This window comes from Lepidochelys olivacea, assembly GCF_965140295.1.
Source record: "Lepidochelys olivacea isolate rLepOli2 genome assembly, chromosome: 17".
NCBI classification, from domain to species: Eukaryota; Metazoa; Chordata; order Testudines; family Cheloniidae; genus Lepidochelys; species Lepidochelys olivacea.
The window spans coordinates 19,920,239-19,945,449 of NC_140427.1; the positions used below are offsets into that span (position 1 = coordinate 19,920,239).

General features: G+C 46.8%; 1 protein-coding gene across 6 annotated transcripts in view; it reads right to left on the minus strand.

Annotated features, from left to right (window-relative positions):
• Positions 1-24,786, minus strand: part of POR (cytochrome p450 oxidoreductase) — a 60,853-nt gene extending 36,067 nt beyond the window's left edge. Inside the window, exons 1-3 of one of the 6 annotated variants that reach the window (XM_084650950.1) lie at positions 24,539-24,786; positions 17,066-17,131; positions 938-1,130 (exon numbers count right to left, since the gene is read on the minus strand). In XM_084650950.1, the coding sequence (XP_084507076.1) occupies positions 938-1,116 (179 nt within the window). In that variant the 5' untranslated portion in view covers positions 1,117-1,130; positions 17,066-17,131; positions 24,539-24,786. Of the gene's footprint in view, positions 1-937; positions 1,131-17,061; positions 17,132-21,467; positions 21,601-24,538 lie in introns of those variants that run through there. The other 5 variants (XM_084650948.1, XM_084650951.1, XM_084650949.1 and 2 more) reach the window with 5 other exon arrangements.
• Positions 24,787-25,211: the final 425 nt, after the last annotated feature.

Genomic DNA, 25,211 nt, shown 5'->3' on the forward strand with positions numbered 1-25,211 from the left:
CTCACTTAACACAGAGGAGCGGGAGGAGGGGCAGAAAAGGAGGGGAAACTGAAGAAACGTTATGACTGTATGTGATGGGGCACACAAACCCCACACTGGAGAAGAAAGGGTTAAGGAGCTTCTCTGGGCCCAGGCAGCCCCCCCCCACACCACACACACACACACACACACACACTTGCAAAGCCTGCACAAGCCAGTAAAAAGGGAAGTTGAGTAACACAATGGCAGAGAAACAACAGAAGTGAGCTGACCTGTGCTCTTAACTGCCGAGAAGGAGCTCCACAGGGGCACCTGCTGATTGAAGCCAGGTAATACTGACCTGACCCAGCCTGCAAAGCATAGACTGGTGACTTTTTGAAAATCAGAAACTTTATCTGTGTGTTCCGTTATTTACTTTACCCTGTGGGAAGAGAGGGGCACTGGCAGGAAGCGATCCAGGGAGGCACCTGCATAGCACCTCAATGTACAGGGCCTAGCTGCCAATCACTGGGGCCCCAGATCGGAGCCCAGTGGAGAGGGTGAGCTCAGGCTCTCCTACCAACCCCCAAAAAGGAGACAATGACAGAAGTCTATCCCTCACCAAGGAACCAAGTTGGGAAGACCCTGAAGGTACGAGGGTCCACACCCAAGACCTTGATGCAAGAGGGGGAAGTCCTGAAGCCCTTGCTGATTTCTGAAGACTTCTCCATCATAGGACTCTGTGTAACCCAAACAAATTAGACTTGAATTTGTGACTCGGCCGGAGTGCAGAGACACTGAAATGACAGATCACCACAGGGCGACTATATAATGAGAAAGGGGATCACCCGGGAGGAAGACAACCTACCACAACCCCGCCTGACCACTAGGTGTGACTAGCGGTGAGCATTCCCCTTCACAACATACCAATGGGATTTAGAAGCACATTTATGCCGAGTTCATCAGGACAGTCACTTACACTGGCTGGATTTTGGTGAATTCAGGGATTTCTTCCTTTTTCTTGCGGAAGAGGAACCAATAAGAAAGGAGGCCAACGATGAGTGAGAAGAGAAACACATCAGTCATGCTGAAGAGTGCGCCCTCCGGGACAGAGCTCTCAGGAGTGGGGAGAGTGGAGTCCATGGCAGAATCCCCCATGGCAACTGGCAACGCTAGAAAGGGGAAAGAGGGAAAAAAATAAATTACATATAATCAAAATGCCAACCGTGCCAGAGCATCACCGGAATGTGATGGGAGAGACCTAGGAAAAGACCTCCCAGTACATGCTGTGTTCACTATAGTTTTCAATGTCCCAAGAGCTAGCCCATCCTTTAGGAGATCATTCCACAGCCTAATGCATCTCACTGCGAAAAAGAAGCCTTCTGCTATATTCAGCCAAAATTCCTACTTTCAAATTGTATCAACCCTAGCCAGCTTGCACTCCATCCTTGGCATAAACACCTTTCAAACAGCTGTAGCCTTGTGCCTCTCCCAGAGGTCCTCATCTGGCTCCCATCAACGTCAGCGGCAAAGCTTGTGATGGGAGCCAGATCAAACTCACAACTGGTCCTTGCCCCAGTAATACATATTCTGGAGGATTCATTTCCTCCAGCCACCCCAATCATTTTTGTTGCTCTTCTCTCTTGTATCTTTCTGGGGCAGAATTTACTGCCATATGACTCAACCACACCAGAGCCACGGAGAGAGCCTGTTACCTTCCTCCATAGCAGTGCGATGCCTCGTTGGATGCATCCTCAAGCTGTGTTCACTTTTGTTTTGCTTCAAATTCATGTCTAATTTGCCATCCACTAGCACCTTTAGGTCCCTGTTGGCACAACAGCATTCGCGTTCCTATTCCTCAAGATGAATCCCAGTTTGTTCGTTTTTGCCCACCTCTCTATTCTCTCTAGTAAATCCTAGGTCCATTTATACTATTGCCTTTGCACTCATTTAGTATCTGTCAGGTTTATTAATACCTGCTTTTTCCTTTCTTCTAGATCATTAAAGTGGCTAGATGAAGACAGATTTCTGAAATGACAAAGAGCAATGTAATGGATTGGATGGGACTGTTCAAAGAACACCTCGATGTTGATTTGCATGCAATTAATCATGTGTTACTGATCTATTATCAATTATTCTTATTCCCCCCCCCCCCGAAAAGCATCAAAAAAGAGCTGATCGTTGTGAGCACATTCGGACTAGCAGTTCCCCTGATCCATCTGGCTAAGGTACTTACAGAGGCTCCCAGGTTACACAAGACCTGACTTAGGCAAATCCGCACTCAGGTTGCGTAAGCTAGAAATAGGAGGGCTTTTTTGTTTGTTTTTGCACATAATGGTCGGGTATATATTTCCGACTTACGCAAAATTCAAGTTACGCAAGGCATTCCAGAACGGAACGATAGCATAAGTCAGGGAGCATCTGTATTTCGCCCTCATTACCACATTAGCTCAATGCCTCACAATCTTTAATGTATTTATCCTCCCAACACCTCTGTGAGGCAGGGCAGTGCTATTATCCCTATTGTACAGGTGAGGAACTGAGACTCAGAGAGGTTAAGTGACTTGCCCAAGGTCACACATGGAGTGTGTGGCAGAGCAAGGACTTGAACCCAGGTCTCACAAGTCCCAGACTGCTACCTGAACTACTGCCACCCTGCCCTTTGAGAATAAATAGCTACTGCTTTTCCTCTTCCATTGTTTCCCCAAGCTACCAACTCTTAGCAATCATGCTTCACACTGGAAGATTAGTTTCATGATGGGCAGAACAGAGTTCTGAGTGGGCAAGCAGATGATTAACTTGAACCATGATCCATGGGGGTAGAGTAGTGACAAAGTTGACAGCGGGAAGAGTAAGCAGCACAGGTCATTGCAATGGTAGCCTCACATTAGGAAACTGGCAGAGCGGTGATTCACAGAGCTCAAGAGAACATTGTAATCAACTAGTCTGACCTGCTCTTTAACCCAGGCCAGAGACCTGCCCCAGAATTATTCTTAGAGCAGTTCTTTTGGAAAAATATCCCATCTTGATTTTTAAATGGTCAGTGACGGAGAACCCATCACAATCCTTCCAATGGTTAGTCATTCTCACCGTTAATAATTTACACCTTATTTCCAGTCTAAATTTGTCTAGCTTCAACTTCCAGACATCGGATCATGTTAGACTTTTCTCTGCTAGACTGAAGAGCCCATTGTTCAATATTTGTTGCCCATGTAGGGACTTAAAGACTGTAATCACATCACCCCTTAACCTTCTCTTTGCTAAGCTAAATAGATGGAGCTCCTTGAGTCTATCACTGTAAGGCAGACTTTCTAATCCTTTCATCAGTCTCACGGCTCTTCTCTGATCCCTCTCCAATTTATCACTGTCCTTCTTGAATTGTTGGCACCAGAACTGGACAGAGGATTCCAGCAGTGGCTGCACCAGGGCCAAATACAGAAGTAAAATAACCTCTCTACTCCGCCTCAAGATGCCCCTGCTTATACAGCTCAGGCTCACATTAGCTCTTTTGGCCCCAGCATCACACTGGGAGCTCCTGTTCAGATGATTATTCACCACAGCCCCAAACTGTTTGCAGAGGTGCTGCTTCTCAGGATAGAGTCCCTCATCATGTAAGTGTGGGGAATTCTTTGTTCTTAGATGCAGAAATGATGTGATTAAGGTAACTCCCCCTCCACGTGCCAGTGGACTGGCTCTATCCACATTGCAACTGAACACCCATCACTGGCCCACGTCAGCTAACTTGAGCTCACAAGGCTGGAACTATGGGGCTGTTTAACTGAGGTGTGGACGTTTGAACTCCGGCTGGAGCCTGGGTTCTGGGACCCTTCCTCCTCGCGTGCAGGCTCTGAGGCTTAAGAAAGTGGGTGGGCGTCAGAGCCCGAGCTGCAACTTCAAAGCACTGTCTGTACAGCGATTTTAAAGAGCTAGCATAAGCCCCACTAATCCAAGTCTGTCGACCCAGACTGGTAGGCTTGCTCCAAAATGCAGCGTAGAGACACTCCCACAAGCAGAGTGATCCCCTATTGTGTTTATTATCTAGAAAACACTTTGAGGCCACCAAAAAATTTGTTGTTAGAACCCTTCTAGTGGGATGTTACTGTGGGACTATGGCGAATTGCTGAACAGCCCCGCTGTCAAAAGTTACAAATCAGCACTTCAGTAGAGGGTGTAGAGATGCACATATGCACCTTGCAGTGACATTAGACAGGCCTTTCAGGTGCACGAATCAAGGAGCTTGCACTTCCAACGTTGCAAGGCTAGATCAGGAATAAACACAGAACAATTGATTCTCAGATCTGTTCAGAGTTTTATTTTACTAAAGAATTTAAGAATGCGATTCTACTCTGCGGAGTGATTAAACAAGGAGTCCCATGATGTCGTTTTCATTGTCTGGACTGCCTAAAAGTGAAGTTTTTTTTCTAGCCAGCACCCCTGCAAACTAACTCTGAGATCTGAGTGTTAACCGGGAGGTAAGGTTTGGCTTTGTACATTACCACAGGTTGCCCTGAGCCAACTGAGGTGGGTCATACCATAGATGCAATTACAGAGTAGGCTTTATGATAAAGCCTCTGTACCTTGTGCCAAGCAACTTGTGTTTTAGGGCTCTCTCTTGTTCTCAAGGATGTCTGCGCATCTCCATTGATCGTTGACATGCATTGTGTGCCAGAGTTGCAGGGAGAGTTTTTAGGCTGCTGGCCACTTTTCAGGGACATTTCCTGCCAAGGACTGTGTTTGTACTAATGACTTAATTGACAGTAATTCACTAGTGTTACGGCCTGGTCCTATGACCTGTTGAGCACCCTCCACTGACTCTGAACTCAATGGTGGAGGGTGCTCAGTACCTTTCAGAATCAGGCCCTTTGATGCTCCCGATTCCGTGAAATGTCTGGCACTGAAGTTTGACGACTTTTAATTAAAGACAAATTAAATGTGCATGAATTCACTGCTGTAGAACATTTCTGTGTGACTTCACAATGACCCCAACTATACATGTGTTTAGGGACCAGACCTTCTAAATCTAACACAATACCAGAGCTCTAAGCCTGAAAAGGGACCATTTCAAAGTTGAATGGGCTAAAATATAACCATGCCTAACATATCCCCCCATTACTTCTTAATTTGTATTATATTGCTGCCTAGAGGTCCCAGCTGAGATGGGGGGAGGGTCCCCATTTTGCTGACAGAGTAAATAGACAAGGCAGAAAAAGAAATATATCCCACTTCACCAATGGGAACCAAGGCTCAGATTTTCAGAAGTGATTGGTTATTTTGGGTGCCTCAGTCTTTGCCCATCTTGAGTCACCTCAGAGGGGCTCACAGTTCCAAGTGCCCACACTCTGTAAACCAGGCCCTTTCCGGTGTCTCAGGTTGTGCCTGTTTGAAATCTCCCCTGAAAGACACAAGTGACGGGAGATCTCTGAAGTAGAAATGCTGGTTTGGCTTTGTGCAAAGGGACAGCGGATGTTCAGAAGGGTGGATGTGACATCTGGTGCTTGGTCTTGCAGTCCTTCCTCATGTGTAACCCCACCGATGCCCATGAAGCTACTCAAATGTGAGTTGGGGTTGCAGGATTGGGGACCCTCTTTATTTTCTGCATGGACTGGCAAAAATGCACCTTGTGTAAATATCTATCTAATCAGCTGCCTACTTGTTAGAAGGCCTTCAACTTCCTCCTTTCTTGGGCAGATCAGGGCTATAAAATAAAGCAGCTACCATGTTCAGTTTCCCATGCAGGAGTCAGCAACTTCCATATGTACTTTTTGCTGAGACCTTAAAGAGAAGTTGAGAATAAGCTAGGGCATAAGGCAGGAAGAAGTATTAAAGAAAATAGAAGTTTGTATGAGAATGTGTCTTATTCAAATAGTAACTCAAAGTGTTAAAGGCAGGGCTTTCCTTGGAAACAAGAGACCAGGTGGGGTCAGAATTAAAACTTGTTAGCTCTTGTCAGCAGTAGGTGACTCAGTGTCTCATCCTCCTACAGATAAGTTTGTATAGGCCAGTTAATACTGAAGAGCAAGTACAGCAATATGAGAGAGCTGGATTCTTCCCTGACTCATGCATCATTCTGACAATGACATGAGCCCTTGCTATGCAGTTACTAGAAAAGAATCAAACCTCAGAACGTTCCCCAAAAGCCCAGAGATGTGAAAACCAGACCAACTTACTAAAAAAACAAATGTTGTGGCTTTTTGCAAGGTAAACAAAGAGGCCTTTTATTTACACAAACATCTGTGACCCAACATTAATAGAAAACAGATAGGTGTAGAGACATTGTTGCAATTACATATATTAGGTCAGCTTCACTTCCAGGTTATATAATTGTAAAACTGAAGGGCTGGAACGGACCTCAAGAGGTTGTCTAGTCCCGCTCCCTGTGCTGAGACAGGACCAAGTACACCTAGACCACCCCTGACAGCTGTTTGTCCAACCTGATCTTAAACTCCTCCAATGACAGAGATTCCACAGCCCCCGTTGGAAGCCTGTTCCAGATCTTAACTATCTTTATAGTTAGAAAGGATTTCTCAATATCTAATCCTAATCTCCCTTACTACACATGAAGCCCATTACTTCTTTCCTGCCTTCAGTGGTCACGGAGAACAATCGATCACCTTCCTCTTTGTAGTAGATCACCAATACCGTTACCAGGCCCCCTCCAGCGTTTTTCCTCCAGACTAAACATACCCAGGGTTTAAACCTTTCCTTTTAGGGCAGGCGTTCTAGACCTTCAGTCATTTTTGTTGTTCTCCTCTGAACTCGTCAATTTCTTTAAACGTGGCACCCGAAACTGGACACAATTCTCTAGCTGAGGCCTCACCAGTGTCACACAGGGTGAAAGAATTACCCCATGTCTTACATATGCCCCACGACTGGAGTTCAGGGTTCTCCCTACAATACCTAGTGACGACAATCTCCAGGCCCAATTCTCCTTTTACTTGCACTGGTGTAAATCGGGTGTAGCTCCACTGACAGTGAGTTACATTCATGCATACAAGAGAAGATTCAGGACCACTGCACAAAGTGAAGCTCCAAACTACTCCTCTGGGCTGTTCACTCCTCTTCCCTAACTTGACAACTCTGTCTCTGTCATTTCGGTCTCACTGAGTTTTCAGGCACTGGATCATCCAGGACACTTTGCCATCAGGTCTGCAACTGTGCCAGCCCATACACAAGCCATGCAAGGTAGAAATGGATGAGGAAGAGGGAATTCCATTTCCATCCACAACCACTGTAAACCCACACACGGTCTACACAGAATCTGGTTCTATATATGCAATGCAGAAGACAGAAGAAAAGAGATCTAGAGAGATGTTTTCTACATCATTACGCTTCTATCCTGTACCATGAACTTTTATTCTAAGCAATAAGGCAAGCTACACACTGTTTCCAAACATGTAAAATCAGTGGAAGCAGCCACCTGTAGGAGCTTGGGCTGGAGATTAAAACAGGAGACTGCTGGCAGATCTGCAGAGGACACGTTTGGCAACACGTACACAGAGGCCTGCAATTAGGAATTTAAGGGTATGTCTATACTACATGCCGGATCGGCGGGCAGCGATCGATCCAGTGGGGGTCAATTTATCACGTTTAGTCTAGAGGCGATAAATCGACCCCCGAGCGCTCTCCCGTTGACTCCTGTACTCCACCGGAGCGAGAGGAGTCGACGGGGGAGCATCAGCAGTCGACTCACGGCAGTGAGTAGATCTAAGTACGTCGACTTCAGCTACATTATTCACATAGCTGAAGTTGCGTAACTTAGATTGACACCCCCCCTCCCCCCGCAGTGCAGACCAGGCCTTAGCGAATAGTTTCAATTACTGAAGATGTACGTTCCAATTATAGACAAGAGTCAGAGAACTGATAATGGGGCGTGGAGCCTTTCATCATGCAGATATTAAGTGAAAGTCCTTACTCCTTGAGTGTTGTGCTAATCTTTGTGGAAAGGTGAGACTAATAGCCCCCAATTCCCTGTTCAAAGCTTTAAGCAAAGTTCAATTTGCTTGAAAACATTTATTTTAAGATTGAGTTGTTGAAGCAGAAGTTCCAGTCAGAGCAACATGACGGCTACAGAGAAAATGCTGATGCAAGTAACCAAAGAAAAGGGAAGGTGGAGAACGTGTGCTGCCGATATAGAGAATCACAGCTAAATTTCTGTGGCAACAGATGGGATGACTTGGCAGATCAGCACTCTGTCACATTTCTGCAGCCACATGACACCCCTGAATCGGCATGACTCAACACAGATACCATTAATAAAAAGGAAGTTGAAACACAAGGCAGCAATGATTTTCCATCCCAGGAACCCTTGGTATCGCTAAGAACACGAAGAATTACACCATCATTGCAGAAATCATCATCTCTCCCAGTTAGGATACAATTGACCTTTTCCCCTGCCTGCAGTCGAGGAGCAGAAATGAACACAAAGATAAGGGAAAGCAGAACCATTTGCTCCTCTTTACAACTTAACTGGAAATACCAATATCTGGTGGGAGAGTAAAGTACTTGGTCAAATACATCAGCCATGAGAGCACTTTACAAACTGTACACAAACAGCACCACGGAAATGCAACCACCTCTGGAATGGAGGGAAGCAGCCTAGATAAACAACTGTGACATACCCGGCTCTTATGAATAGGGCAGGGGGTGACCTTTAACAGGCAGTATAAATTAAGGAAGGTGTTCATTTTGAAATACAGGGCAGTGACTCAGTTCTTTCAGCTATCAAAGTTACAAGAGATAGATGTTATTAAAACGTATTTAGTAGAGAGGCATTAAAGTGAGCACAGCTAATGTTAGCCAACCACTGTCATAATAAGCAGTGAGGAGACAAACTGATATATATCTGGAGTGATACAAAAGCTACGGCTGCTTAAGGGAGGCATTGTGGCCAAGCGGCTAAAGCACTGGCCTGGGACTCAGGAGACCTAGGTTCTGTTCCAGGCTCTGCCACTGGCCTGCTGTTGACCTTAGGCAAGTCATGTCCCCATTCTGTGTCTCAGTTTCCCCATCTGTAAATGTGGATAATGACACTGACCTTCTTTGTGAAGCTTGCTGAGATTTAATTATGAACAGTGCTATACAACGTTTAGGTATTCATTAACAACACCCCACTGTGCCTTAAAAATCAGTGCCTTCTGCTCCAGGACACTCAGCACAGAAACCCATCTCACAGCCTTTGTGGTACATGGCATTTAAACATTACAACGTGCAGCATTAGCCAGAAAGAATAGTGGGTCTTTCTCCATGTCTGTTCAGCACCATTTTCCTTACCAAACAAATACAATTCACTAGAATGAAAGCTCTGATGCAGATCGTTGACCATTCCTCACCGCTTGAATTCAGGGCAATTCAGAAGATTTTCTTTTTCTCCACACCTTCGCAGTCCCAAGCACACAGCCTACCCTGATAATACTCCCTCGGCTGGCCAGATAAAGCAGGGAGGACTCTGAGCAGATGTGCTGCGGAGTGTCTCATGTCAGTGTGGCTTGCTATAGGTATTACCATTTCCTTCCCACTTCACCCACAGGGAATTTAAAGTACCATTATTCTGTTTTTTCTTGGTTGGTACCAGACGTATTGTTTGGTATCTAGACAAAAAAGACAGCGGAGAGAAGCCCCACAGCAGCCCAAGTGACCTCTCCTTCTGGGTGCTTGTCACACTCGCTTCAGCAATGGTGAACAGATCGCAAAGACAGAAGATGAGCTCTGTGTAGCTTGAAAGCTTGTCTCTCTCACCGACAGAATCTGGTCCAATACAAGACCTCACCCATCTTCTCTCACAGATTCAATGGCATTTCTTTGCGCATGACACTACCTCAGCCTGCTATAGTCAAAGGGCCTGGTTTTATATTCCTACTGACCACAGTGGTGGTTCTGTCTGCATAAGGAATACAGGATAGAGACCCAACATACAACTGCCAGTAGGAAAATGGGATTTCTCCAGTAGGAAGACAGAAAAGGTCCAGAAGGATGTCGTCAAGATTCTGTCAGTAAAATTAACCCCTGCTGGAAACTACAGAGAACTCTACAGAGGGGCTGCTGAAACATACAAGATAACTTTGCATGCGCTATTTGATTCAATGATAGAAGACAATACCCAGGTATAGAAGAAAAATTACTATGCCAAAACCTCTTTTAACCAGCATTACACAACTTCCAGGAAGATGCATCAGCCCAGGCAAAGAGTCTACTTGCCTGCCATCTACCCAAGTGGTTAGTTTTTCCTCCTCATTATCAAGGATATTTTACCCTTTTGTTCTTGGCCCCTTCCCCCCCCCCCCAAAGAAAAAAGTTCTATTCACCCTGGGTGAAAAGAATCTTTTCTAACTCTCCACGATCAGCAAGATGAGCTTCCCATGGAGCAGGTCCTCAAAGAATCAATCCTGAAGCACTTACATGAGAGGAAAGTGATCAGGAACAGTCAGCATGGATTCACCAAGGGAAGGTCATGCCTGAATAATCTAATCGCCTTCTATGATGAGATTACTGGTTCTGTGGATGAAGGGAAAGCAGTGGATGTATTGTTTCTTGACTTTAGCAAAGCTTTTGACACGGTCTCCCACAGTATTCTTGTCAGCAAGTTAAAGAAGTATGGGTTGGATGAATGCACTATAAAGGTGGGTAGAAAGTTGGCTAGATTGTCGGGCTCAACGGGTAGTGATCAATGGCTCCATGTCTAGTTGGCAGCCGGTGTCAAGTGGAGAGCCCCAGGGGTCGGTCCTGGGGCCAGTTTTGTTCAATATCTGCATAAATGATCTGGAGGATGGTGTGGATTGCACTCTCAGCAAATTTGCAGATGATACTAAACTAGGAAGAGTGGTAGATACGCTGGAGGGCAGGAATAGGATACAGAGGGACCTAGACAAATTGTAGGATTGGGCCAAAAGAAATCTGATGAGGTTCAATAAGGATAAGTGCAGGGTCCTGCACTTAGGATGGAAGAACCCAATGCACCGCTACAGACTAGGGACCGAATGGCTAGGCAGCAATTCTGCGGAAAAGGACCTAGGGGTGACAGTGGACAAGAAGCTGGATATGAGTCAGCAGTGTGCCCTTGTTGCCAAGAAGGCCAATGGCATTTTGGGACGTATAAGTAGGGGCATAGCCAGCAGATCGAGGGACGTGATCGTTCCCCTCTATTCGACATTGGAGAGGCCTCATCTGGAGTACTGTGTCCAGTTTTGGGCCCCACACTACAAGAAGGATGTGGATAAATTGGAGAGAGTCCAGCAAAGGGCAACAAAAATGATTAGGGGTCTGGAACACATGACTTATGAAGAGAGGCTGAGGGAACTGGGATTGTTTAGTCTGCAGAAGAGAAGAATGAGGGGGGATTTGATAGCTGCTTTCAACTACCTGAGAGGTGGTTCCAGAGAGGATGGTTCTAGACTATTCTCAGTGGTAGAAGAGGATAGGACAAGGAGTAATCGTCTCAAGTTGCAGTGGGGGAGGTTTAGGTTGGATATTAGGAAAAACTTTTTCACTAGGAGGGTGGTGAAACACTGGAATGCGTTACCTAGGGAGGTGGTAGCATCTCCTTCCTTAGAAGTTTTTAAGGTCAGGCTTGACAAAGCCCTGGCTGGGATGATTTAATTGGGGATTGGTCCTGCTTTGAGCAGGGGGTTGGACTAGATGACCTCCTGAGGTCCCTTCCAACCCTGATATTCTATGATTCCCAAGCCTCGACACAAGGAATAATCTCTTCTCTCGCAGATCTCAATGAAGAGGGTAATTGAATATACAGACACTGTGACGTTGCACTCTATATGATTTTATGAAAGTATGCTAATGAGTGTAAATATAATGTAACTAATATATGCTTCATGCAAAAGGTCTCTTGTAAGGTATCACTACAAAGCTTATAATCTACTGAGTGTGGTCATCCTATTTGTATAAATGTATCACTCTTGTATCTGAAACTAGAAATATAACTCTGAGGTCCTATTGTAGTTACGCAAAGTGTGCGCCATTAATGGTGGTCTGGAATCTTAATGGCTCCCATTAACCAGGACAACTGACTGTAGATGGCTCTGTTTTACCTGTAAGTATTCCTTACAAGTGAGTAACGAAGTCTTACAGTGACATGTGATCATGTCACCTGAACTGGAATCCATCTTTAAGCTTTTCCATTGGGTTCCCACCCTCCTTCTCAGAGGAACAAAGGATTCCCGCCTTATGCAAAAGATATATATAAGTGGGTGGAATAGAACAAAGGGGGCGGCCATCATGCGAAATCCCCTAGCTACCACCTGAGCTGGAACAAGGGCTGTACCAGGGGAAAGGATTGTGCCCAGACTAGGAAGGTGTCCAGTCCGTGAAAGAAACTTATTGAAACATCTCTGAGGGTGAGATTTTATCTGTATTCAGTTTTATTACTGTACTAGGCATAAACTTGCATGTTTTATTTTATTTTGCTCGGTAATTCACTTTGTTCTGTCTGTTACTACCAGAGTATGTATTAATACTGGGGGGGAGGGGGGTCAAACAGCTGTGCATATCTCTCTATCAGTGTTATAGAGGGCGAACAATTTATGAGTTTACCCTGCATAAGCTTTATACAGGGTAAAACGGATTTATTTGGGGTTTGGACCCCATTGGCAGTTGGGATCTAAGTGTTAAAGACAGGAGCACTTCTTAAGTTGCTTTCAGTTAAGTCTGCAGCTTTGGGGCACGTGGGTCAGACCCTGGATCTATGTTGGAGCAGACTGGCGTGTCTGGCTCAGCAAGAGAGGGTGCTGGAGTCCCAAGCTGGCAGGGAAAGCAGGGGCAGAAGTAGTCTTGGCACATCAGTTGGCAGCCCCCGGGGGGGGTTCTGTGATCCATCCTGTCAGAGACACAAAGCACAGTCCTAGTCCAATTCCTAAACTAACTGCAAACGTTTCACTGCACTCAGACCCAGCCCTGACTGATGTTCAGTTCCATCAATTCTTGATGAAATCCAGGTCAGTTAGGATTGCTCAGCACCAACCAGGATCAGGCACCTACTCCAGCCGCGTAGCCAGGCGGAGGGAACAGGGGGAGCGATCCACAAAAAAGGCGGCACCCGCTGCAGCACTTTTACTCACCCCACGGCGCTCCGGCGGCCGGCCATCGCTCGCTCCTGGTGTCTTCGGTGGCACCGACGGTCCCGCCGCCGAGGTGCCACCGAAGACCCGGAGCGAGTGAAGGTCCCACTGCCGAGGTGCCACCGAAGACCTGGAGCGAGTGAAGGTCCCGCCGCCGAGGTGCCACCGAAGACCTGGAGCGAGTGAAGGTCCCGCCGCCGAGGTGCCACCGAAGACCCGGAATGCCGCCGGGTGAGTAAAAGGGCCGCGGCGGGTGACACCTTGCTTTTTGGATCGCTCCTCCTGTTCCCTCAGCAGGAGAAAATTTAAAAGGCGCCAAGACACTGACAAGGCGCCACCTGTGCTCGGTGGGGGAGCGGCCGCTCCCTCGCTTCCCACCAGCAACGCTACTGACCTACTCCACAGTTTTTATGTGAGCTAGATTTTTTTAAATCTTCTGTTCCTCATGTAAGAGTTTTGAGGAAAAGCTCAAATAAATCTCTTCTTGCTTTGCATAAATGTTTATAATACCACTGCTTGGCACTTCTATCCTTGGTCGGAAGGTGTTGTGGAAGCAGCACTGATTCAGCCTCACAACCAGGATGAGGTCCTATTTTTCTGATCAGGAAACTAGGGCATGGAGCAATGAGGTCCAGCCTCACCAGGCAACGGTAATGGTGGTTGTCTTCCCTTGCAAGACACTGGTTTCTCGACAATTTTCAACAGCTCAGAATTCCCAATCTGAGCCGACGGCTTGGCTCTAGGAGCAAGTGAAGCAGGAGTAAAAAACATGTTGCATAACGCATAACTGTGAAGGGGTTTTTTTTACATACAAAACGTAAACAAAAAAGCCACTCAACAAGGCATTCCCTTCTCATCAAATCTTGATGCTGTAACTCTCACAGGATGAAGACTGTACTTAGAATAGAATCTGTGCCAGTGTTGTATTTCTTCCTAGCAGATTTTTTAAACATGATCTCAGCTTCAAGCATGGTACATTTGGGCTTTCATTACCAACCAAAAACAAAAAAAAACTGGCAGCAGCTCTCACTTGAGAAGAGCGGAATGATTGTAAAAGCTAGAAGACAGAGCATCAGAAAGAGGAGGATGGTTTCACAGGGACAGGAAGAGAATTCTGTCCTTGGGCTGACAAAGATTGTGTCTTTGGGCTGCATGCCAATTCAGGTTAACTTATTTTTGTAGTTTGAAGCCTCTTGTATTTAATTTGGTGTTATTAGTTACTGTGAGCTTAGAGAACAGCTGTTTTCAACAGCCCTGAAAGCTTCCAGCCTTGAAAAGCCTGTCTATTTTTTTTTTTATTTTAAGCACCAACCATTGTGAGGTATTTGCCTCAGTGTCAAACTGCCCTACCAAGAACTCCACAGTTACTTACACACCAATTAACGTGGGTCAGCATGGATGTTTTTGTTTCTGATCCCTAGATAAACTGAAACAATGAGGGCACAAGGTAAGAGAATACCCTCTTCCAACCAAAACCGTTGACCAGTTTGATTTCCCAGTGGAAAACAAGTTCAGATTGTAAACAGCAGCGTGGTAAAGGGCAAAACCAACACTGTAAAAAAATCCATGTATCAAGACAGGGCAGAAGATGGTTAACTGTGTGCATTTGAGAGCACTTTGTGCACAGTCGTCTCCACTGAGTCCCCTTGTATTCATAGTTGATCCACACAAATGGGAAAAAGAAAAGGAGGACTTGTGGCACCTTAGAGACTAACCAATTTATTAGAGCATAAGCTTTCGTGAGCTACAGCTCACTTCCTCAGATGCATATCGTGGAGACTGCAGCAGGCTTTATATATACACAGAGAATATGAAACAATACCTATTCCCACCCCACTGTCCTGCTGGTAATAGCTTATCTAAAGTGATTTCCAGCACAAATCCAGGTTTTCTCACCCTCCCCCCCCCCCACACAAATTCACTCTCCTGCTGGTGATAGCCCATCCAAAGTGACAACTCTTTACACAATGTGCATGACGATTGTCATGCACATTGTGTAAAGAGTTGTCACTTTGGATGGGCTATCACCAGCAGGAGAGTGAATTTGTGTGGGGGGGGGGGAGGGTGAGAAAACCTGGATTTGTGCTGGAAATCACTTTAGATAAGCTATTACCAGCAGGACAGTGGGGTGGGAATAGGTATTGTTTCATATTCTCTGTGTATATATAAAGCCTGCTGCAGTCTCCACGATATGCATCTGAGGAAGTGAGCTGTAGCTCACGAAAGCTTATGCTCTAATAAATTGGTTAGTCTCTAAGGTGCCACAAGTCCTCCTTTTCTTTTTGCGAATACAGACTAACACGGCTGCTACTCTGAAACAAATGGGAAACAGGCCTTTCACACAGCGAGGGGGGGAGGGGGATACATTGATTAACAGGTGATTGTAAAGCCACCGGAACTGGCCAGGGGATTCATTAAGTGTCTGATAAATGTGAAGCCCTCATCATCAGTGGGGAGGTTTAGGTTGGATATTAGGAAAAACTTTTTCACTAAGAGGGTGGTGAAGCACTGGAATGCGTTACCTAGGAAGGTGGTGGAATCCCCTGGCTGGGATGATTTAGATGGCGATCGGTCCTGCTTTGAGCAGGGGGTTGGACTAGATGACCTCCTGAGGTCCCTTCCAACCCTGATATTCTATGATCCCTCACACTGTGGCTTCTGGTAAGGAGGCTTCTCTCTCAGCACATTGTTTCCTGGCTGTTACAAGGGTAGGTTCCCAGCCTGGAAATCCTGCTCCCCAGTGAGCAACTCCAGCGTCTGCCTCTGCTGCTCTCAGCTTTCCCAACCAGCAGAAGGAAACTGACTTAATTTTTGTCAGTTTCACCGTTTCCCAATGATTCCAGCAGCAGCCCTGACAAGGGACAAGACTGAGTTTTCACTCTGCTGCCCCATGGCAAAGCACTGAGCAGAACCCAGGGCTCTAGAACTGTCTGGCTGCACAATCAGGCAGACAGCCCTGCAGGGGTTCCTTGGTTCTTATTTTGACAGTTTCCTTCGCAACCATATGTGCTTTAAAAAAAAAGCAAAGAGAGTCTGGGTGATGGGGGGGGGGGCGGGGGTGATGTTAAATGAAAGCTTAGATTCTGCAAAAGTGAAAGAATTGCAAATACGTATTATTAACCCAAAGTGTAGCAAATATCAGTATGATTTTTTTAAAACCCAAGATTTCATCACTAGTATATTATCACACCATTTCTTCGAAGCACTTCACATCCATTAGACGTTTGTCTCAACACCCCCACAAGGGTGGGAAGTATTATTTTACATGAGAGAACAAAGATGCTGTGTCTTGCCCATATCATGCACTACAGTGGTAGAGCACAAAACAGAACCCAGATCCCCAGACTCCCAGTCCTGTTTTTTTAACTACAGCCACCCTATGCACATGATAGTTGTTGAAGGTTAAGGAGTCTGAGTTAGAAAGTTTTATTTTACCAGGAAACATTGGGGGGGGGGGGAGAAACAGTTCTAATTCAGTGCTCTCTGATACAGTCTTCACATTTGGGGTTTAGTGAGCATGAAATATGTCACGTGTATTTGTTTTCTCTTTGTATACTTGAGAATTATTGGAGTGTTTTTCCTTTGTCTCAGTGTGAGTGGCTATTGTTTGCCTGACACAGTTACGTATATGCCACTCCAATATTACATAATCATGACTTGTGCAATGATTCTACCCTGTACTTTACCAGGCTGATACCCCAAAGTAGTGTCTAACTAGAAACTGGAATAAATCCTAGTCATGTTGCATGAGAGGTGATCAATAGTTACATTTTAGAAGTGACTTGCATGGTATCTGGATATTATAATGAGAGATAGTGTGGCTGTCAGTGCAGAAAAGTGAGAACCAGGACTAGTGGTTTCTATTTCCAGCTCTGCTACCAACTTACAGCAAGTTAAGTATGGCACTTAGAGCCAGATTTTTTTAAAAAATTTCAACACCCTCAATTAAGGCCAGATTTTCAGAGCTGAAAATATGACTCACTTCCCTACACAATTCCAATCCATTTCCTCTTCTGATTTGTAAAACAAACATATTTACCTGCCTCACAAGAGGTGATGAAGTTGGCCTGTTAGCAAAGTGCTTCGAAATGTTCAGAACTGTACAGGCACTGTACAAATGTAAAAGGAAAATTAGGCTATTAGTACTCTGTGGAATATTCCAAAGAAACTATGTAAGTATCATTAAAAAAAAAACACAATTAGGAAAACACCCTTAGTTGCTAACTAAGCAAGAACATTAAAATAATACGCAGCTAAAAGTCAAACCAACTTTCCCTGTGTGTCACTTTGGACTGTCACGGTTCTTAGGAGTAGCCTTCAGTACTACAAAGACTTCTTGCTCAATGTTTTCTTTCGGCAGGTTCTATGGCCCAGAAGCAGCACACAAATGGATTTTTGTGTTTAACTGAGAAAGAGGTAATCACAGATTATTAAATTTCAGACTGTCCATGTTGCATATAATAGAGTAGGTAATTAAGCTTATTAAGGACTCTTTAAATATTGATCTTTTGAATAGGTGCACCAATACAGTAGAACATGTGACACACCTTTTACAATACCTTGTGAAGCGTAATCCTAGCACTAGGATCAAATTATACTGGGAAAGCAACTTACGTAAGATATTAACCATGGTTTTTTAGTTAAGAAAGCAGAACAAAGTTCATCCAGGGTAGATAACATCCTCTTGGTATCAAGTATCAGGGGTTAGCCATGTTAGTCTGTATCCACAAAAACAACAAGGAGTCCAGTGGCACCTTAAAGACTAACAGATTTATTTCAGCATAAGCTTTCATGGGTAAAAACCTCACTTCTTCAGATGCATGGAGTGAAAGTTACAGACATAAATATACTGACACATGAAGAGAAGGGAGTTACCTCACAAGTGGAAAACCAGTGTTGACAGGGCCAATTCGATCAGGGTGGATGTAGTTTTTTATATCAGAGAACTATAAACGCTTGGTAGTTTTTTATATAAGAGAAAAAGGGAGAGACCAGGATGGGTATGGTACTGAACAAGGTAACAGATTACTCCAATTCTCTGAAGATCACACCAACGCAAAAGATTGACTAAAAAATTACCCTATGGAATTCTATAGTTACTCTTTATCTGTAACTTATGAAGCAAATTTGCTTCATTCACGTCTGAAGTTCCAAGGGCACTGTTAATCTGAACTCCAATCAGTTTAATAAAGAAGAAGAAGAAAGTTAAAAGTCATTTAGGTCTTACAGCTGCCTCTGAGGGCCCCAATCGTTTTGGTGGTTTTCACAAGCAAGTTCTCCTGCTTCTAACTTTTTTTCTCATTCCTGTTGCGGTATAAAAGATCCCCACAAACAGGGGAAACGGATCAAATGAACAACAGAGGAAAAGTGAGAATGATTATTCAGTAACAGACTGCTCTGTAAATGAAATTACTATAAGTACAGGTCAATTGCTTAAAGAGATGCCAACTTACAAAGCCCAATAGTCTCAAATTTTTTCCACCTATTGTTCAAATTTTGTACTTTAAAACAGGTAAGCTTAGTATAAACAAATGAGATTGGAAGAGTTTATTTGCTTTTGTTATAGAACCATGGTGTTTCGCTCCTACCAATGAGAATATATGTAAACAACTAGTTTGGCCAGATCCTCCCCTAATAGCTGGCTTAGTTAATAGCTTCTCAAAGCATATTTCAAGTTATTAATGGAACCACACAAATTACAAAGAGAGGTTCTGTTTGTTGTTGTTTTTAAACACATTCGGGAGGACTTGAATGTTCAAAATACACATTTGAGGGCCTGAAGGAAAAACAAAAAACCTATTCATGCAGTCTTGCTATTGCCCTCACAGATAGATAAATACAGCCTTACAGGCACAGAACAGACCTGTCCAAAAAAAAAAAAGAAGAGCTTTGGAATTCTGCACCCATTCCACCCTCAGCTATCACGGCAGAAGATCTGCAGTTAAACCTATTACTACTGTAGTACACGGATGAAAGACTGCCAATTAAATGAATGAAAAAGTGGTGTTGCAATCCAGTAGGTGGTGCTCTTCCCTCTGAATGAATGCCCCAGCATGGTGCAAACAGGGCATTTCAACAGGGCAAAGGTATGCCCTAATTCCAAGTCTGACCTGTTGCAGCGACAGTGTGCATTATTGAAACTAGTTACTCTATTTCATTCCGGGGTGGCTACATTTCAGCAGTGGATGAAGCGACCACTACGAAGCGCGCATCAAGTTTGACACATTTTGAAGTTGAAGGCTCCATACAAGTAAAAATATTGTCATTTCATATTCAGAACTGGGAAAAATTTTAAGTGACTGGATTGAAGGAGCTTCAGTTCTTTTTGGCTTCTGGCCTGCGAGTTAACTGTTGAACAAACTCGGATTTTAAAAAAATCAGAAAGATGAACGTGCAAAAGAATGTCAATGATACAATAATTCATCCTCTTCAGATGAAATGAACAAACTGTCCAAGGAGTCCTCCTCTCTATATCTGGTCCACTCTTCCAATGGCTTATTTTAGCTTCAATAGCCTCTTTCAACCAAGGTTACATAAAAATGTTTGGCCAAAACCCAGTCTAAGTGCCGCAGGATGGGTCACTTATTCCTATGAATGAGGAAACCTGATAAACTCCCCTGGTTAATCTTGGTCATTATGTTCCCTGCAGCTCGTCCCACCAGTTTTAACTCTCCACCACCTTCTTTGGGGAGATTTTTCTTCAGTCTATGAAACCTACATTTTTATTTTGTTTTTTTTAAACTTCACCCCACCACTCCTAGCGATGTCCCTTTGTCTACAGATATTTGAAAGACGGAAAAAGATTTCCCAGGCCAAGCTGCCTACATGGCAAGAAAAACACCTGCGGAGATAACACAGGAGTTTGGAGTTTTAATAGCCAAGTCAGAGTTCTACCCCAGCACAGAAGCTGGACGGGAACAGACATCGCTGGAGTGCAGAGCCACCAGGCTCTAGGGCATTCTGGGGCAGGTCTCCTCCAGCTCTCCTGTTGAAGCTGTTCCATTTTGGTTTAAAATTCTTGGACAGTCACTGGGCCAGAAATAGAGTGCGAGGAGGACTCTACAGCCTGGTGATTAGGGCCCTCACCAGGGAGACCTGGGTTCCAGGCCCTGCGCCGATGAATATTTAGTTATGTATACAGAGTGAACCCGCTTCAACAGGTGAGACCAAGAAAGGCAGAGCCTATAGCTTTGTGGTTAGGGTATTCACCTGGGAGAGAAGAAACTTGGACTCAAATCCCTGCTGCAGAACGGGGATCTGAGCCAGGGTCCCACAATAAAAGGTGGCCAGGGGCACGACCCCCCCATCACCTCCTCCCCAATTATTTGTGACGCTAGCCTGTCTTTCTCCTTCTGACCAAACTGCATTTTTGACAGACCCCTGTCGAATTTGCCAGTAGTTTCAGGTCAATTAAAACCGGCACTTTCCAACAAATGAACTGTTCATCTAAAAAGTTTCACCCAGCTCTTCTATGGGGCACATGGCAGACAGGCTACCCAGCACCAGGAGCCACACAGCTCTGAGAGACTTCTGCCAGCATTCAGACAGAGCCACGGACAGAATCCGGAGTCCTGGTTCCCTGGCTCAAACCCACCAGAGCCCGAAACAGAACCTAGGAGCTCTGGCTCCCCTGCCTGAATCCACTAGACCCCACTCAGTGGTGGGGAAAGAACCCAGGAGTCCTGGCTCCCAATCCCCTTCCCTCCCCACACCGCTCTAACCCACTAGACCCCACACACACACTCCCCTCCCCAAGCAAGGGGAGAACCTCGGAGTCCTGGCTCCCAGCCCCCTATGTACCCCACTAAACCCCCCTCCCAGCACTGGGGAAAGAACCCAGGAGTCCTGGCTCCCAGCCCCCGCTGCTCTCACCCAATAGACCCCCCCACCCCCTCCCCGAGCGGGAAAAGAACCCAGGAGTCCCGGCTCCAGGCCCCCATGTACCCCACCAGACCCCCCCCCGCGCTGGGGAAAGAACCCAGGAGTCCCGGCTCCAGCCCCCATGTACCCCACCAGACCCCCCCGCGCTGGGGAAAGAACCCAGGAGTCCCGGCTCCAGCCCCCATGTACCCCACCAGACCCCCCCGCGCTGGGGAAAGAACCCAGGAGTCCCGGCTCCAGCCCCCATGTACCCCACCAGACCCCCCCCCGCGCTGGGGAAAGAACCCAGGAGTCCCGGCTCCAGCCCCCATGTACCCCACCAGACCCCCCCGCGCTGGGGAAAGAACCCAGGAGTCCCGGCTCCAGCCCCCATGTACCCCACCAGACCCCCCCCGCGCTGGGGAAAGAACCCAGGAGTCCCGGCTCCAGCCCCCATGTACCCCACCAGACCCCCCCGCGCTGGGGAAAGAACCCAGGAGTCCCGGCTCCAGCCCCCATGTACCCCACCAGACCCCCCGCGCTGGGGAAAGAACCCAGGAGTCCCGGCTCCAGCCCCGCACCCACCTGGCGGCTCCTCCTCGGCGGCTGCAGCCGGGCCCAGCACAGCCCGGCCGGCACGTACGGCGGCACCTACCACCTCGGGACGTGGGGGTGAGGGCCTGGCCCCGCCACCGGGGCCTCCTGCGCCGCCGCCGCCGCCCGGACCCCGGAGCAGCCGCGACCTCGGCGCGACCCCCGAGCCGCCGCCCCCCCCGCGGCCTCCTCCCGGAGCGGCGCTGACACCCTCCCCCCGCGGCCCCGCTTGGTACAGTCCGCCCGGCCTGGCGGGGGTGGGGAGCGTGTTAAAGAGACAGCGCCGCCCAGGGGGGCCCGGCTGGGGCCAGGGGCATGACGGGGGGTTGGGGCGTAGGGCCAGTTGGGGGGCAGGGGGAAGATGTTGGGGTGTAGGGCCAGTTGGGGTGCAGGGGGAAGATGGGGGGGTTGGGCGTAGGGCCAGTTGGGGGGCAGGGGGAAGATGGGGGGGTTTGGGCGTAGGGCTAGTTGGGGGGCAGAGGGAAGATGGGGGTGGGGCGTAGGGCCAGTTGGGGGGCAGGGGGAAGATGTTGGGGTGTAGGGCCAGTTGGGGGGCAGGGGAAGATGGGGGGGTTGGGTGTAGGGCCAGTTGGGGGGCAGAGGGAAGATGGGGGTGGGGTGTAGGGCCAGTTGGGGGGCAGGGGGAAGATGTTGGGGTGTAGGGCCAGTTGGGGGGCAGGGGGAAGATGGGGGGGTTGGGCATAGGGCCAGTTGGGGGGCAGGGGGAAGATGTTGGGGTGTAGGGCCAGTTGGGGGGCAGGGGGAAGATGGGGGGTTTGGGCATAGGGCCAGTTGGGGGGCAGGGGGAAGATGTTGGGGTGTAGGGCCAGTTGGGGGTTAGGGGGAAGATGGGGGGGTTTGGGCGTAGGGCTAGTTGGGGGGCAGAGGGAAGATGGGGGTGGGGCGTAGGGCCAGTTCGGGGGCAGGGGGAAGATGGGGGGTGGGGCGTAGGGCCAGTTGGGTGGCAGGGGGAAGATGTTGGGGTGTAGGGCCAGTTGGGGTGCAGGGGGAAGATGGGGGGTTGGGGCGTAGGGCCAGTTGGGGGGCAGGGGGAAGATGGTGGGGGTTGCTGAGGGCTCAGGATGCAAGGCCCAGTTGAGGGCTGGGGAAGGATGGGGGTGCTGGGGCCCCATTGTACTAGAAGCTGTACAGATTCATAGCAAGAGACAGTCACTGCCCCATAGATCTATCTAGACAAGACAAAGTATTATCCCCATTTTACAGCTCGGCGCTGAGGCATGGAGAAATTAAGGCCCTGATCCTCACAGGTATTTGAAATCAATAGGCATTAGGCACCTGAATACCCCCAGGGTTATGAAAAACGGTGTACCCTCAACAACACAGGTCGAGTCACCCCTGGTACAGGTGCAGCTAGGTTGACGGAAGATCGAGCGAGCTACCGCCCCTGGGACAAGTGGATTAACTGCATTGATGGAAAAGCCCCGATTGTTGATGTACGAAGTGTCTGTACTACAGCTGCAACACTGCAACTGTGCTGTTGTAGGTGTACGCGTGGCCTAAATGACTTGCCCAGTGTCAAACAGGGAAGCTGTGGCAGAGTTGGCAACTACAAGATTTTCTGTGAGAGCATCTTTCCTAAGAAAAAGCCATCAGTGAGTCACTTAATATCCATGAAAAGAACAGGAGGACTTGTGGCACCTTCGAGACAAACAAATTTATTTGAGCGTAAGCTTTCGTAAGCTACAGCTCACTTCATCGGATGCATTCATTTTCCACCGATGAAGTGAGCTGTAGCTCACGAAAGCTCATGCTCAAATAAATTGGTTAGTCTCTAAGGTGCCACAAGTCCTCCTTTTCTTTTTGCGGATACAGACTAACACGGCTGCTGCTCTGAAACCTGTTAATATCCATGGTACATGCTCTTAGATTTAATTTAAAAAAACTATTGTTCCTGGAAAGATAATTCACTATCTAACGCTGAAGGAAAACCTATTCTAATACCGTCAGATTTTGGTCTTGGGGCTTGTTTACGAGGTAACTAAAACTAAAATAACTAAATGGGTTGTAATTCACATCTTCAGTGGAAGTGTGTGTGGGGACACTTATTTAGGGGGGAGGGATAGCTCAGTGGTTTGATCATTGGCCTGATAAACCTAGGGTTGTGATACAGTTCAATCCTTCAGGGGGCCATTTAGGGATCGGGGCAAAAATCAGGGAGTGGTCCTGCTTTGAGCAGAGGTTGGACTAGATGACCTCCTGAGGTCCCTTCCAGCCCTGATATTCTATGATACTGAAAAATAAGAACATCTGATTTATATATAATTTTAAGCTGATTTTTAATGATTTAAGTTGTATCAAAGTAGAGCCCTCTTATTTTGGTTCCAGTTACTGTTCAGACAATTCCTTGGATTTCCTGTGTCTGATTTCCCCACTGCATTTCTCCACCTTTACATTAGTGTAAATCCAGCTAGTGATTTCAGCAGTTACATCAGCATAAAAGTGGAGTAACAGTGGTGCCTTAGGCCCCTTGCCTCTGTTACACAATCAATATTCATTCAAGAGCAAACCAGTGACCGCAAGAGCAGAAGCCAGACCAGTCAAACACGCTCTAAAGATTTCCTGGGCTTGTCCTCAAGCAAAAGTTGTACTGCTTTAAGTGGTATAGTTAAAGAAGTATAAGCCCTCTAGTTTGGACCAAGTTATACTGGTATAAAAGTGTTAATACTAGTATAGTTATACTCGTATAATAGAGAAGGGGAATGGGCGATATGGATGCTTAGCTCTTACGTAGAAGTTTTCATCCATAGATCTCAAAGCACTTTACAAAGAGGTCAGTATCATTATCTCCATTTTACAGATGGAGAAACTGAGGCACAGGAAGGTGACATGACTTGCCCAAGGTCACCCAGCAGGACAAAACCAGGTCTCCTGGGTCCCAGTCTAGTGCTCTGGTCACTAAGCACCTTTACACCCATATAACTGTGTCCACACAAGGAGTTGTACCAGTAAAAATCACACCCCCTAACTGTGAGTTATATTGGCACAACAATTGTGGGTACTAGTCAAAGTGAATGCAGCAGGTGGGAACTAAGACCACCAACCTTCTCAAAGGTAGATCTGTCCAATGTCACCAGCTTTGGCTCTTTTCTTGTCCTGGTTCTTTGATTATTTTGATCGATTGATTTTTACCATCCAGTTGGTGTCATATGATGTTGCCTGAGGTGGAAAAGCCTGCTGCATTCACACGTCCTTTTCTGGGGCCCGTATTCCACATAAAGCCGAGTAACAAGGTTTGGGCTCTGTAGTTCTGCGGGAGAGTTGACTGTATCTGCAAAAGGAAGAACTGCCTCTCCGGTTTCCTTTTTATCTCCTGGGCTGAGCCTATGTGGTTTAAGCTGAGGGGAAAGTCAGATGTGGAAAGGGCGGAGACGGCAGGGAGGAGGGGTTATGCTAAACCCAGTTGCGGGGGCTCTGCCTTTGCTCCACAGCCCAGCCCCTTAAAATCAGAAATGCGATCATTCATATTTAGTAGGAAATGACCTAGGGACGCTCTGTACTTTCCTGTCCATACACAACAGTAAGGTTGAAATCTGCACGTTTCTGTGGAAGAGGCCAGTGTTCTCGTCAAAATGACAACTGGTTATGCAATTAACTTTTTCACTGCTGGCTGTTTACCACACCTGCGGGGCTGCCCTCATTCCTCAGCATTTCACTGAAATCCACAGAGCGTTAGGGTGCACGTGGAGAGATCCACCTCCGCAGCAGGAGCGCTCT